This window comes from Nerophis lumbriciformis, linkage group LG01, assembly GCF_033978685.3.
Source record: "Nerophis lumbriciformis linkage group LG01, RoL_Nlum_v2.1, whole genome shotgun sequence".
Taxonomy (NCBI): Eukaryota; Metazoa; Chordata; class Actinopteri; order Syngnathiformes; family Syngnathidae; genus Nerophis; species Nerophis lumbriciformis.
In genome coordinates this window covers 30,639,093-30,654,842 of record NC_084548.2, presented here as the reverse complement: position 1 = coordinate 30,654,842, position 15,750 = coordinate 30,639,093, and the positions used below count along the sequence as shown (strand labels likewise).

The 15,750-nt window shown below is 40.1% G+C and overlaps 1 protein-coding gene across 3 annotated transcripts in view; it reads left to right on the top strand.

The window, feature by feature from the left end:
* LOC133618696 (nuclear receptor coactivator 3-like) overlaps positions 1-15,750 on the top strand; it is a 146,800-nt gene that overhangs the window by 117,700 nt on the left and 13,350 nt on the right. For all 3 annotated transcript variants that reach the window (XM_061979308.1, XM_061979291.1, XM_061979301.1), the window contains 4 exons: positions 844-944; positions 1,009-1,183; positions 12,114-12,296; positions 14,716-14,802. In XM_061979308.1, the coding sequence (XP_061835292.1) occupies positions 844-944; positions 1,009-1,183; positions 12,114-12,296; positions 14,716-14,802 (546 nt within the window). The remainder of the gene's footprint in view (positions 1-843; positions 945-1,008; positions 1,184-12,113; positions 12,297-14,715; positions 14,803-15,750) is intronic.

Sequence of the window (15,750 nt, the reverse complement as noted above, 5' to 3'; positions counted from 1 at the left end):
CCCTCTGAGCGAACGAGTCCACGAATATTCGTGAAGAAAGATAAAAGCAGGGGGAGCCACCCACCTCCCCTGAGCCGACATAGGCCTGCCCGAGCTGGTCCCAAAACACAAGACCCAGCAACCAGTGCAACGCACAGACCCCCAGTGAACTGTCCACCCCTACCCGTTCGGGGAGCCCCCAGGGGAAGCCGGCCCCCCATCCAGCCAGACAGCAACCCTCCTCTTCCTTCCTGCCTGTCTTAACTTCAATGTCCATCTTTAGGCAGCCTTGTGTAGAGTATTTCCTTTGTGTGAGTATATCTGAGCCCCTCTGAGCTAATCAGATAGTATGCTTCCTGCAGGCCACCAGCACCCACTTTAACAACAAGCTGAATGTCATATTTCATTATTTTAGCATTGTTTATTTGTGCAGCCGTATGTTTGTACTCCGCGACGTCCCCCAGTCTTACTTCAGGTGCCTGGACTGCTGCCCCTGCCTGCATTATTACAGCTCGCAGAGCCTCTCTCGCGCTCTCCCACGCTCCCTCTCTCCGACTCAGCCTACCAGACACTTCCTCTGAGTCTGACACTGAATATAAAGCATGAGGACGGCTGCTACCTGCTCCACATGCGCCCAGCCCTCCACTCCTACTGATGGGCTCCTTAGAGAAACCTGCCCCCTCCCTCCTTTACCTGTACTTCAAAAAAATAATAATACTAAAGCTTGAGAAACACTGCCCCCTGCTGGATCAACCTCAGTAGGGGACGTCTTGTTATAGATTCTGGTAACTTTTCAGCTTGAGGTTGTTGTTTTTTAGGGGGGGCTGGAATTTTCAATTACAATTTCACTCTCTTCCCTTCCAGGCAAATCTTCAACCAGTGACGATGACGTTCAGAAATCAGACGTTTCCTCAACAGGTCAAGGAGTCATTGACAAGGACCACCTCGGACCGCTCCTGCTGCAGGTAAGCCCGGCTCCCCTGCTTGTTATTGTTAACAAGTGACTACTTCCTGTCACCGCACCACCAGGCTCTGGATGGTTTCCTGTTCGTGGTGAACCGCGAGGGCAGCATCGTGTTTGTGTCTGACAACGTGACTCAGTACCTGCAGTACAAACAGGACGAGCTCATCAACACCAGTGTGTACAACATTCTGCACGAAGAAGACAGGGAGGAGTTCCACAAGAACCTGCCCAAGACTAACCGTGAGTTTCCAGGAAAAACTTCAAAACTGGTGCTAAATCCCACATTTGTTCGCAAATTCAACTCCAAAAATTGACTCTTAATTCTCTGATTATGGGTTTGTAACTGGAGTTGTGCTTAGTAGTCTACAACTAAGTTCAGTTGATTTGTTTTTAGGAGTTTAAGACAAACCCTACTGGAAGAACAAAACACGCCAAGATTGCTCACGGCACAAATGACAAGTAGAAGGGGCCAGTGACAGACCATACCTCTCAAAGTTTGCATTTTAAAACATGAGAAATTTCCCAATAAAATAGATCGAAATAAGGGATTTTCATTTTCATTACTAATCGCCGTTAAATCAATAAGAAAATAATGAAAATTAAATAAAATGGGACCTTAACGGGTGTCGACGTAATGTCCCAGAGTGTCACTAACCACTGCACCATCCACATTGAGCTGTTTGCAAGACTAATATTACATAATAATATATATATATATATATATATATATATATATATATATATATATATATATATATATATATATATATATATATATACAAACCCCGTTTCCATATGAGTTGGGAAATTGTGTTAGATGTAAATATAAACGGAATACAATGATTTGCAAATCCTTTTCAACCCATATTCAATTGAATGCACTACAAAGACAAGATATTTGATGTTCAAACTCATAAACTTTATTTATTTTTTTGCAAATAATAATTAACTTAGAATTTCATGGCTGCAACACGTGCCAAAGTAGTTGGGAAAGGGCATGTTCACCACTGTGTTACATGGCCTTTCCTTTTAACAACACTCAGTAAATGTTTGGGAACTGAGGAGACACATTTTTTAAGCTTCTCAGGTGGAATTCTTTCCCATTCTTGCTTGATGTACAGCTTAAGTTGTTCAACAGTCCAGGGGTGTCCGTTGTGATATTTTAGGCTTCATAATGCGCCACACATTTTCAATGGGAGACAGGTCTGGACTACAGGCAGGCCAGTCTAGTACCCGCACTCTTTTACTATGAAGCCACGTTGATGTAACATGTGGCTTGGCATTGTCTTGCTAAAATAAGCAGGGGCGTCCATGGTAACGTTGCTTGGATGGCAACATATGTTGCTCCAAAACCTGTATTTAACGCATTTGTTGACAAAGTGGTGACCCTCGCTCCATCCTTGTTTGTGAATGACTGAGAATTTCATGGAATCTACTTTTATACCCAATCATGGCACCCACCTGTTCACCTGTGGGATGTTCCAAATAAGTGTTAGATGAGCATTCCTCAACTTTATCAGTATTTATTGCCACCTTTCCCAACTTCTTTGTCAAGTGTTGCTGGCATCAAATTCTAAAGTTAATGATTATTTGCAAAAAAAAAAAGTTTATCAGTGTGAACATCAAATATGTTGTCTTTGTAGCATATTCAACTGAATATGGGTTGAAAATGATTTGCAAATCATTGTATTCCGTTTATATTTATATCTAACCTAATTTCCCAACTCATATGGAAACGGGGTTTATATATATATATATATATATATATATATATATATATATATATAAATATATATAATAAGACTTCCTAGCGAGGAATCCTGTTATACTGCACAAATGTAAAAAATCAGGATGCTTATGGTTAAGAGGTCTTTCAAGCTGTCTCACATATTTATTTCTTGATGTTACAAAAAGTATAAAGAAGTGTGACCAGCTGCATGCTCTTCTTTAGGTAGACATAATAACTTTTATTTGTCCAGGCAAATGTCTTTTCCGTCCTGTTCGCGTGCATCCATTTCTCTCGCGTTGATGATTTGTTTTCCCTTTTTATTTTCAACATGAAACACACTGTAATGAATACATAATACATGTAAATAACAACAACAACCAAGGGTTTTGATGTGTTTGCCACTTGTATGTTCAAAAAAGAAGTGACAGGAAGTCAAGACGTATCGATTCCCACCACTAAACTTTACAAACATCACTTGCTTCCAAGTAATAATAATAACGATATTGATAATTGTAATACCAATAATAAATTGACTAGTAACATGGGACTCAATGTCCCCTGTTACCAAGTGTTACCTAGGCTCGAGTCAATACTGTTTTTTTATGGACAACAAAATTTGGGGGAAAAACGAGTCTGGGAAAGAATGACATAAAACAGGATTTCTTGGCAGCAACGGGAAGGATGACCGGTATGTCACTGACTTGGTGAGATTTCTATCATGTTCTCACCAACCCGGTGTTATTATTATTATGATGATGATGATGATGATGCAAACATGGAAACAAAGCAGCTTTTAAATAAGACTGATGGGGTGAACTTTCAAATCTTGGACATGTCCAAATGAAGAGTCTGGATGACAACATAGTAATACCAACTAAATCTCAATTCAGCATTTTACAGAAATTATTTGGACAATTGTATGCTTCTAAATATGTGATAGGAGTTTGAGGCAAAAGGCAAAAATTCCAGCAAACACAAATCTTCCACTGGTATTTGCTGCTTAGGGGATCAACCGCAAATGTTTTTCAATTTGCTCTTCCTGTGGCCATCCTAGTACTTACTTGTTCATATCTAGTAGCAGCAGCTCAAAGATTGTACTGCAAATAGCTGGTACAGGGGAACCGGTGTAACCGGTGGTCTTTTCCTCTGCGTTGTGTGGATTTTATGGAACACGACCGACACCATGGGTTGCTGCTCAGATGCACTTTACTGATAATACACAGAATACAATTGTTGTCAATAACTTTCTGCCATCGTCGAGCCCCTCTCCCGTTATCGTAGACAAAAGGGCGGAGTTACGTACAACAGTGAAATAAAAACATACCTGATAATACAGAGAATACAATTGTTGTCAATAACTTTCTGCCATGGTCGAGCCCCTACACAAATATAATAATGAACAAGAAAGTGAACTTAAGTTCTTCACAAGACAATACACCTCTCCCGTTATCGTAGACAAAAAGGAAGTTGGAAGACGTGTCCAACGCATATATAGAGACAGGTGTCACAGTAATTATTGCAATAGGAGGGACAACGAGACAATGGTTCCACATTGACAAAACATCGAACAACATTCAGGTATTTACATGTAACGTACACATTTTGTGTAATTATAACAATAATAAAACATTATAAAATACATTATTTACAAGACATAATTGACCCTGTTACACTTGCACAAACCTGATTCCCATCCAACATCCATTTTGATTCAGGTCCAGGTTTTCTTTGACTTTTTAGGCCGATTTTTTCAGAAAATGTAGTCTGAGCTACAATTTATATCACATTTTGGAGGTTCCACTTTGGATCCATCCATCCATTTTCTACCGCGGGGGGACTAGAGCCTATCCCAGGTGCACCCTGGGCAAGTGGCCACCTCGTCGCAGGGCCAACTTAGGATGTTCCACACGATATACGCACACGCACAGACCTCGACATCTTCTTCCGTGCGAAGGTATAAAACCAAGTTGCCCAAGTGAATACGCCTACTCAACTTCAACCTACTCGGTTATGTGTTACCTTCCTTTGTATTTTACTCCCCACCATAATGACGAGCTCCTGGGAAGGATCTTCTCAGAGACACACACAACACACGTTCACCAAAGCACCCGCCCACTTGGTGCGATGCAGGTAGAGCATAGCACAGCTGTCAGTCACACTCAGTGGTCCAGACAGTGCAAAACAGGCCTGAGCTCTATTGAGATCCCATGGCAGCCATGTGGAAAGTACTTACTGCTAAATAATGCACCTGCACACGCTCCTCCCCCTCACATCAATCAGTTTGTATGTGTGCATCTTACTTTTTCCGTGAGCATGCACAGAGGGAATAAAAATGTGTTGGCCTGAGCCCACCACTGGAGAAACACCACAACAAGACTTTTAAACAGCACAGACTCCCAACTGCTCATTGACACAGCTCACTTGTTCCTACACCTTCATCATACCTTTCCTCCTACGCCTCTCCAAACTTTCTTGGCCTCATTCCTGCCTGAGATGGCTGCCAATAAGCTGACTCTCACGATTGTGCTTTTCTCAACATGCTGGTGTCCACACTCCCAGCCCTCATTGTGTCTCGCTCTGCTGCGCCTCGCTGTCATTAGACTTTTTACAGCCGTGAATGAAATGAGCTCTCGCTGCACATTCCTGCAGGATGACCACCACTGACCACGACACATACTGTACAGTTAATAAATACACATCATGTCCTTTACAAGCCTTTTCGTCTGTGGGTCATCGTTTTCCAAAGTTACTATGGTACGCTGTGGAGAAAAACCAAGGCCATGTCAACCCACCCCTCGACATACAGTATCTCTAGAGCAGGGGTGACCACAATTTTTTCAGCAGGCGAGCTACTTTTCTAATGACCAAGTCGAGGTGATCTACCTCATCTTTATATATATATATATGTATGTATGTATGCATGCGTGTGTGTGTGTGTGTGTGTGTGTGTGTGTGTGTGTGTGTGTGTGTGTGTGTGTGTGTGTGTGTGTGTGTGTGTGTGTGTATATATATATATATATATATATATATATATATATATATATATATACATATGTATATGTATGTATATATATATATATATATATATATATATATATATACATATACATATACAAACCCCGTTTCCATATGAGTTGGGAAATTGTGTTAGATGTAAATATAAACGGAATACAATGATTTGCAAATTCTTTTCAACCCATATTCAATTGAATGCACTACAAAGACAAGATATTTGATGTTCAAACTCATAAACTTTATTATTTTTTGCAAATAATAATTAACTTAGAATTTCATGGCTGCAACACGTGCTAAAGTAGTTGGGAAAGGGCATGTTCACCACTGTGTTACATGGCCTTTCCTTTTAACAACACTCAGTAAACGTTTTGGAACTGTGGAGACACATTTTTTAAGCTTCTCAGGTGGAATTCTTTCCCATTCTTGCTTGATGTACAACTTAAGTTGTTCAACAGTCCGGGGGTCTCCGTTGTGTTATTTTAGGCTTCATAATTCGCCACACATTTTCAATGGGAGACAGCTCTGGACTACAGGCAGGCCAGTCTAGTACCCGCACTCTTTTACTATGAAGCCACGTTAATGTAACACGTGACTTGGCATTGTCTTGCTGAAATAAGCAGGGGCGTCCATGGTAACGTTGCTTGGATGGCAACATATGTTGCTCCAAAACCTGTATGTACCTTTCAGCATTAATGGCGCCTTCACAGATGTGTAAGTTACCCATGTCATACCCCCATACCATCACAGATGCTGGCTTTTCAACTTTGCGCCTATAACAATTCGGATGGTTCTTTTCCTCTTTGGTCCAGAGGACACGACGTCCACAGTTTCCAAAAACAATTTGAAATGTGGACTCATCAGACCACAGAACACTTTTCCACTTTGTATCAGTCCATCTTCGATGAGCTCAGGCCCAGCGAAGCCGACAGCGTTTCTGGGTGTTGTTGATAAACGGTTTTCGCCTTGCATAAGAGAGTTTTAACTTGCACTTACAGATGTAGCGACCGACTGTAGTTACTAACAATGGGTTTCTGAAGTGTTCCTGAGCACATGTGGTGATATCCCTTACACAGTGATGTCGCGTGTTGATGCAGTACAGCCTTAGGGATCGAAGGTCACGGGCTTAGCTGCTTACGTGCAGTGATTTCTCCAGATTCTCTGAACCCTTTGATGATATTACGGACCGTAGATGGTGAAATCCCTAAATTCCTTGCAATAGCTGGCTGAGAAAGGTTTTTCTTAAACTGTTCAACAATTTGCTCACGCATTTGTTGACAAAGTGGTGACCCTCGCCCCATCCTTGTTTGTGAATGACTGAGCATTTCATGGAATCTACTTTTATACCCAATCATGGCACCCACCTGTTCCCAATTTGCCTGTTCACCTGTGGGATGTTCCAAATAAGTGTTTGATGAGCATTCCTCAACTTTATCAGTATTTATTGCCACCTTTCCCAACTTCTTTGTCACGTGTTGTTGGCATCAAATTCTAAAGTTAATGATTATTTGCAAAAAATATACAATATACAAAAATGTTTATCAGTTTGAACATCAAATATGTTGTCTTTGTAGCATATTCAACTGAATATGGGTTGAAAATGATTTGCAAATCATTGTATTCCGTTTATATTTACATCTAACACAATTTCCCAACTCATATGGAAACGGGGTTTGTATATATTTCTCATTTACCGTATTTTCCGGACCACAGGACGCACCGGATTATAAGGCGCACTGCCGATGAATGGTCTATTGTTGATCTTTGTTCTTATATTAGGCGCACCGGATTATAGGGCTCATTAAAGGGGTCATATTAGGACTGGGCGATATATCGAATATACTCGATATATCGAATATACTCGATATATCGCGGGTTTGTCTCTGTGCGATATAGAAAATGACTATATCGTGATATTCGAGTATACGTTCTCATGCAGTTGCTTTTAGCTGCGGGGCATTAAACTGCATGCGTTTCTCACTCTTTCCTGTCTCTCCTTCTCACAGAGACTTAAAACAAGCGCACCTTCTTACATACGTCACATACTGTCACGTGAGCAACGTCATACAGCCTCGCGGAGCAGAGAGGTAGCGATATGGTAACGTTTGCTGTGATGCTAACAGCTAACGGTGTGGTTTGAGTGGTAATAGGAGAGAAAGAAGTGCGAATGTGGTTACAAATGGAGGAAGAATTAATTCCCAAGAAAAACAGCACGGGATCCATCGTCTGACGGTGGTTTGGCTTCAAGCGGGAATATGTCTTTACGTCATGTCAACATCTCCGTTCGGTGCCACACCAACTAAATGCCGTAGCAACTATTTCCACATCAACACCGTAGGACATATACTATTTGATATGCAGCTCATTTTTATGTGACACTTATTGAAATATCTTGTGTGTCATCATGCACAAAAGTGTGCTTTATTTGTTTTATAATGTCTCTGACAATCTTGCACATTCTGTTTTGGAAATGACATGAGTGTTTGTGCCACTGCTTAATAACTGTTTAATAAATACAATTTTGCTAAATTGACTTAGTTGTGATTTCCCTCTCTGCATGAAAGTTTAAAAGTAGCATATATTAATGCAGTATGAACAAGAATGTTTTAATGTAGACACACAGAATCATCATACTGCTGTGATTATATGCATCAAGTGTTCATTCAAGGCTAAGGCAAAATATTGAGATATACTGTATATCGTGTATCGTGATATGGCCTAAAAATATCGAGATATTAAAAAAAGGCCATATCGCCCAGCCCTAGGTCATATTATTTATTTATTTTTCTAAATGGAAAACACTTCCTTGTGGTCTACATAACATGTAATGGTGGTTCTTTGGTCAAAATGTTGCATAGATTATGTTTTACAGATCATCTTAAAGCCGCTTTCTGACAGTCGCTTCAGGATGCGCCGTTTTGTGGGCGGTCTTATTTATTTGGCTCACCTTCAGCAGCGTCTTCTCCCCGTCACCTTTGTTGTAGCGGTGTAGCGTGCAAGGACGGAAGTGGAAGAAGTGTCAAAAGACGGAGCTAACTGTTTTAATGACATTCAGACTTTACTTAAATCAATAACGGAGCAGCATCTCCTCATCTGGTAACAACAACACCGGAAATGTGTCCCGTGAAAAAACGTCCGACTGGAACTCTCTAGTAACTAAATTTCCTTGAGTGCATAATGTAAACCCGGTATGTTTTAGCGCTTTCATGGCGAGTTTACTGACATATGTGTAAGTTAGAACTTTACACTACTTTATATTAGAAATGGCAACAGCGGAGGATGAATGTCACATAACAAGAAGATAAAGAAAAAGAAGAAGCTTATCGATTATGGCACGGACTACAAAGGCATACGCATGCAATTTTTCAGGATTTATGCAGATCCCAAATACAGATCAGCAGGTACCAGAAGGTAAGAAAAGTTGCTTTTGCATAATATTGCGAAACAAAACGCAAGATAATATGTCTTACCTTATACACACACCGTAATAATACTCGTATGTTTATTGCGCCGACAATCCTTCAAGCGGTGCGGCTTCATAGCTTACCAAAGTTGTACTAAAACCTTTTGATAGATTTTTGAGCGCCGTGTGTAATGTTCTATATTCTCAATGGAACATTTTAAATGTTGGTGTTGTTTACTTGAGACATATTGCCATCATAGTGCAACCTACACTTATCTCTTATGTTTGACTGCCATCTACTGGTCACACTTATGTACCAAATAAATTAGCTTAGAGGTGGGTAAGCTCAACCAAACGTATTCCTTACATTAGGCGCACCGGGTTATAAGGCGCACTGTCGAGTTTTGAGGAAAAAAAAGGGATTTTAAGTGCACCTTATAGACCGGAAAATACGGTATATTTTTTTATTTATGAAACAAACATGCTGGTTTTTTATAACATGTTAAAGGTGTTTAATGATAATACAAGCATGTTTAACACATATAGATTCCTTTCTTTCATGAAGACAATAATATAAGTTTGTGTATTACCTGATTCTGATGACTACATTGATTGGCATCAGACAGGATTAACTAGTGATGATAACTACCACATTTTCAAATTTACATGGTAGAGGAGAAAAAAGTCCCTCTCTCTGTCTAATACCACATGGAAGTGGTTGGTTGTTGTCATCTTATTTGTCCAGCTTCCTTACTCGTTTCTATACACTTTGCAAGAAATACATTGACAGCAAACTCCATAGCTTGCTAGCTTTCTGAGACTCTTATTTTGTTTGTTGGGGCAGTGTGCTCGGTTGGTAGAGCGGTCATGCCAGCATATTGAGGGTTCCAGGTTTGATCTCCGCTTCCGCCATCCTAGTCACTGCCAATGTGTCCTTGGGCAAGACAGCTTACCCACCTGCTCTCAGTGCCACCCACACTGGTTTGAATGTAGCCTAGCTGTAGATAATGGGTTTCACTATGTAAAGCGCTTTGAGTGTCTAGAGAAAAGCGCTATATGAATATAATTCACTTCACTTCACTGTTAGCGCAGGCAGAATGGAGCAGCACTTTCATTGTGAAGACAGGAACTGTGCAGTCGGTCTTCAGGATTTTGACAGCAGGTGCGGCGCGAGAGTCGGTTGAAATAATAAGTGTTTCTCGTCTTCATGCCGGTCGTTTTTTTCTTAATACTGAGCTGGCAGCAGCCAGGGTCATCTCACAAGATCCTCGGGTGTCGGAATGTCAATCGAGTGACGAAAGTGACGTCATAGTGAAGACTGATGATCGCAACTTTTTAGGTCTATTTTTGTAATGCCTGGCTGGCGATCGACTGACAAACCCTCCACAATTGACCCGTAGCTCGTGATCAACCTAATGGGCACCCCTGCCCTAGAGCATGGGTGTCCAAACTACGGGCCGCCCGCCGCCAGCCTCCTCAATCTGGCCCCCGAGACGTCATGAGTTCAACAAAGCATAGATTTCAGATGAAATTCAATTAAATTAAATACAAATGCAGCTGGGATAGGCACCCACAACCCGGAGAGGGACAAGTGGTAGAAAATAGATGGATGTGAGTAAATTAGATCAATGACCCTTGAAAAAAGTTTGAAAGTATGGCTCTGCATTTACTTAGATGACAACATTCAAACTACCTTCCCTAGTTATGGTGCAAAAAAAAGCAACTAACATCAATCAATCAATGTTTTTTTATATAGCCCTAAATCACAAGTGTCTCAAAGGGCTGCACAAGCCACAACGACATCCTCTGTTCAGATCCCACATCAGGGCAAGGAAAAACTCAACCCAGTGGGATGACAATGAGAAACCTTGGAGAAGACCGCAAATGTGGGTGACCTCCCCCGATCTAGCATAATATTGTGAAAGTCCAGTCCATAGTGGATCTAACATAATAGTGAGAGTCCAGTCCATAGTGGATCTAACACAATAGTGAGAGTCCAGTCCATAGTGGATCTAACATAATATGGGAAAAATGTAAAACACTCTCTCCAAACTTATCCCTGTTTGGCGCATTTTAGCTGCTTGATATTTTTGAATTATTACAAAACTTTAAGAAAGTCACCACGGAAGTAAACATGTCATGATTCAAACTTTCACATACTCTTAATATCCATCCATCCATCCATTTTCTGCCGCTTGTCCCTCTCGGCCAATTATATGAATTATATATCCATCATATTAATTTAATATGTATATATATTTGGCCCCCGCCAAACATTTTTTAGCCCAATGCGGCGCCCCCAAACCAAACCGTTTGGACACCCCTTCCCTAGAATCTTATATCCTCACTGCACCTGACAGACACTAACACACTAACCACTGCCAACAATTCAAGGCTATGATGAGACTTTACATAGACATTTCACTGTAAACTTTACCTCCTCCGCCTCTCCCCTCCCTTGAAGGTGACCCTTTCTCTCTCTCTCTCTCTGTGTGTGTGTGTGTGTGTGTGTGTGTGTGTGTGTGTGTGTGTGTGTGTGTGTGTGTGTGTGTGTGTGTGTGTGTGTGTGTGTGTGTGTGTGTGTGTGTGTGTGTGTGTGTGTGTGTGTGTGTGTGTGTGTGCGTGCGTGCGTGCGTGCGTGCGTGCGTGCGTGCGCGCGCGTGTGTGTGTGTGTGTGTGTGTGTGCTTTGTAATAAAGAGTCAGGATCCAAATGAGAATAGATGGCAGAGTGTCCCTGGCCTCTGCCCGCTACAGAGTACACTTAGAAGGAGAGATATTGGAAATCGACACCTTAGGTACATTAATCCCATGGTCCATTTAGCTGCAGATCCAAACAGCAGTGGAGGCACCTGCTTCTCAATTTAAGTGAAGAAATACTGTTTTGTTTTTTTGTAGAGCGTTTGATGGATACTGTTTTTGTGACATTCATTTGGTATTTACAGGCTGTCAGTTTATACCTGTATGCTATTTCTTAGTCATTTAAGTCAATGTTTCAATTCGCATTTTTTATGTTTTTGCTCTTTAGTAAATGGAGTGTCGTGGGGAAACGAGGCGACCAGACAGAAGAGTCACACTTTTAATTGCCGAATGCTCGTCAAGTTTGGCCACGGCCATGGAGCCATGGAGGAAGGGCCAGGAGGGCCACGCTACGAGACCATGCAGTGTTTTGCCCTCACGCAGCCTAAAGCCATGATTGAGGAGGGGGAAGGTATGGTACAATCACTACTGTTAGCATGGTATTTCCCCAAAAAAAAGATTTATAGTCGTCACTTGCTGATGTTTTTAAGTACAGTCGTTCCTCGTTTATCGCGGTCAGTTGGGACCAGACATGGCTGTGCTGAACAGATTTTTGCAAAGTAGGATTATTATAATAACAACCGTATCAATCAAACTTTATTTATACAGCACTTTTCATACACAGGCAAGTAGCAGCACAATATAGTCACCTTTACACTCATTTCAGCCAATATGGTAGCCCTGAGTTTATGTTGTAGATCAGTGGTTCTCAAATGGGGGTATCCGTACCCCTGGGGGTACATGAAGTTATGCCAAGGGGTACGTGAGATTTTTTTTAAATGTCTGTCAAAAAGAACTGTGAAAATAAATGCAACAATGCAATATTCAGTTTGGACAGCTAGATTTTTTTGTGGACATGTTCCATAAATATTGACGTTAAAGATTTCGTTTTTTGTGAAGAAATGTTTAGAATTAAGTTCATGAATCCAGATGGATCTCTATTACAATCCCCAAAGAGGGCACTTTAAGTTGATGATTACTTCTATGTGTAGAAATCTTTATTTATAATTGAATCACTTGTTTATTTTTCAACAAGTTTTTAGTTATTTTTATATCTTTTTTTCCAAATAGTTCAAGAAAGACCACAACAAATGAGCAATATTTTGCACTGTTATACAATTTAATAAATCAGAAACTGATGACATAGTGCTGTATTTTACTTCTGTATCTCTTTTTTTCAACCAAAAATGCTTTGCTCTGATTAGGGGGTACTTGAATTAAAAAAAATGTTCACAGGGGGTACATCACTGAAAAAAGGTTGAGAACCACTGTTGTAGATAACAGTACTATTTACCGTATTTTCCGGACTATAAGTCGCAGTTTTTTTCATAGTTTGGCCGGGCTCCAGTGCGACTTATAAATGTTTTTTTCCTTCTTTATTATGCATTTTCTGCAGGTGCGCCTTATACTCCGGTGCGACTTATACTCCGAAAAATACGGTACTTTGGATGTGGACTTTACTATAGCTCACACTTCCATTCTGTTACTTTGGGTGGCAATTAGTTTCAGAATCGATTCAAACTGATTCTGGTAATATACAGTATTATTTTGTATGATGTAGTAAAAGTTAACTTGAGATTGTCACGGGGAAGATACACTACATCAGCACCAAAATTAGCCACATGTTGATGTTAGCAGTGTAACCATTAAGATGGAAACAGAACTCTGTTTGGTGAAAATCTGCACAACGCCACAACATAATTAATAGAATGTAATACATACAACAAACAACTTAATCTAACACTTAATTTAAGCCTACAACATGGAGAGTATGCATTAAAAAAAGTTTTAAAGCCCAATATAGCGTACATATTTTTGGCCTAAATTCAGCATTTCCAAACATAAAAATCGCAAAATGAACTAAAAATATCAATACTACAGTACTATTGGCCACTATATGACAACCAATCAGAGTGTATCGTCACCACTGATTGACTCAGCTTCAGGCAACATTACTTCTTATTGGATAAAACTTGTGTACTGTAAAGGTGACTAAAGTGTGTTATTTCATGTGTAGAGGGCTCTCAACATGTTAACAAACATATTTTCAAACTCATAAACACTTTTTATGCTCTGGCTATAAAAACATATTTATAATCAGTAATTCCTACATCACTGGAACTCCATTCATCTTATTAATATTGATGAACAAGGATTTACAGTAACTGTATTTGTTTACCGCAAAATGACTTTAACTTAAAAATGAAATTTCAAGTGTTAAAAAAAGAATGCCATTACAGTAACCAGAACCAGAAACATGATTTATGACATCATTCAGAGCAACCACTGCAGGTAACCTGTGTTGAATACTATATTAAATATACCGTAAGTTATAACTTTCACCACTATTGAATGTTTTAGTAATACTTTAATGACGACATAAAATTAGAATGTCACTTAGTAGATAGAGTAAATACCTCCACCAAGGCTGACTTGTTAACAAAATTGACACAAACCACTTAAAGTGTATTTGTGTTCTTTTGCCTGTTAGATATCATATTTCCTGGTTGATAGAAGATGATAAACAGAAAGGGGTGGCAATATGTTTCTGGGGGGTGTACATGTCCTGCATCCAATTGCATATCTTTTAAACTTAATATAACCTAATACTGCAACAAATATAGTATATTACATTCCAAACACTCCTCTACAAAGCATGGTGAAATATTTGTGTTTGAGTGTAGTCCTGCAAATACTGTTTGTCCTTCTATTTACAGTTTCAATATTCTGAGATTATATCTGTGAAAATGTTTTACCAATGAAATGAGTGTTGGTGACTTTTGTCAGAGTTCTTTGCAAAAGTAAGACATGGCCCTCTCTTGACTTTACAGATCTGCAGTCATGTATGATATGTGTGGCTCGTCGAGTTACAGCCATGGAGAGAACAGAGAGTTTCAACACCAGGCATGAGCTCTCAGGTGAAGACCAACACAACAGACTCTCAAGTCCAAATCCTTTAAGGGGAACTGCACTTCTTTTGGAATTGTGCCTATCGTTCCCAATCATTATGAGAGACAAGGAGATAAAAGATTTTGCATTATAATTTCTAATTATCGGCTCATTCTAGGTGGCAAGCAATGCAGCTAATGGGAGCAATCCATTCTTCTTCTAAATCTCTTCAAAATGCATTAAAAAAAACGCCTGTATAAAACCCCTATATAATAACCAAACTGTAGACACATTATCGTAAGAGCAAACACTAAAAAATATTTTTTTCGAGTGTAGTACCACATCATCTTAGCCGTAAGATAGCTCCTGCGTCAACAGCTGAATGGCGTTTAAGGTTGTAATGCACAACACAATGCGATAGAACACCAATCTGTACTGACTGAAAATCACGAGCAATCATATTACAGTATCTATAAAGTATTAGCCCACATTTCATGTTTTGTTTGTACACTGCTCGCTCATCAGCCTCATGATTAATATTATAGTGACTCACTCCATGGACAGTTGTCTGTTTGGTCCAGCTGGCCGGGGAAGTTTTTCAAGTTGACTTTAGGTAAGCACTCCATATATGTCCGCATAGCTTGGCTCCAAGTTCCACATTGACACCGTCAAGTCATACCGACCTCACTCTTTCGGCTTCCGTCTGCTCCAACGTTTCACCCTCTTTTGTTGTGCTCCCTTCTATAACCAGCAGTTCATCCTCTGTACATTGAGGTTCAAAAAGATAAGGTTGTGAATCTTCATTTGTCCAAAAATGATATCTTTGTTGTCTGTTACCAAGTCTGCCATGATTAAAACACACAAGTGTTTGTTTCCAGAAGTAAGAACACACATTTGAAGTCGGAAGTGCGCTGGCTGCTATGGAAATGGAAATAAATGCGCCGAGGAAAGAAGTTTCAGTATTTCTTAAAATGACC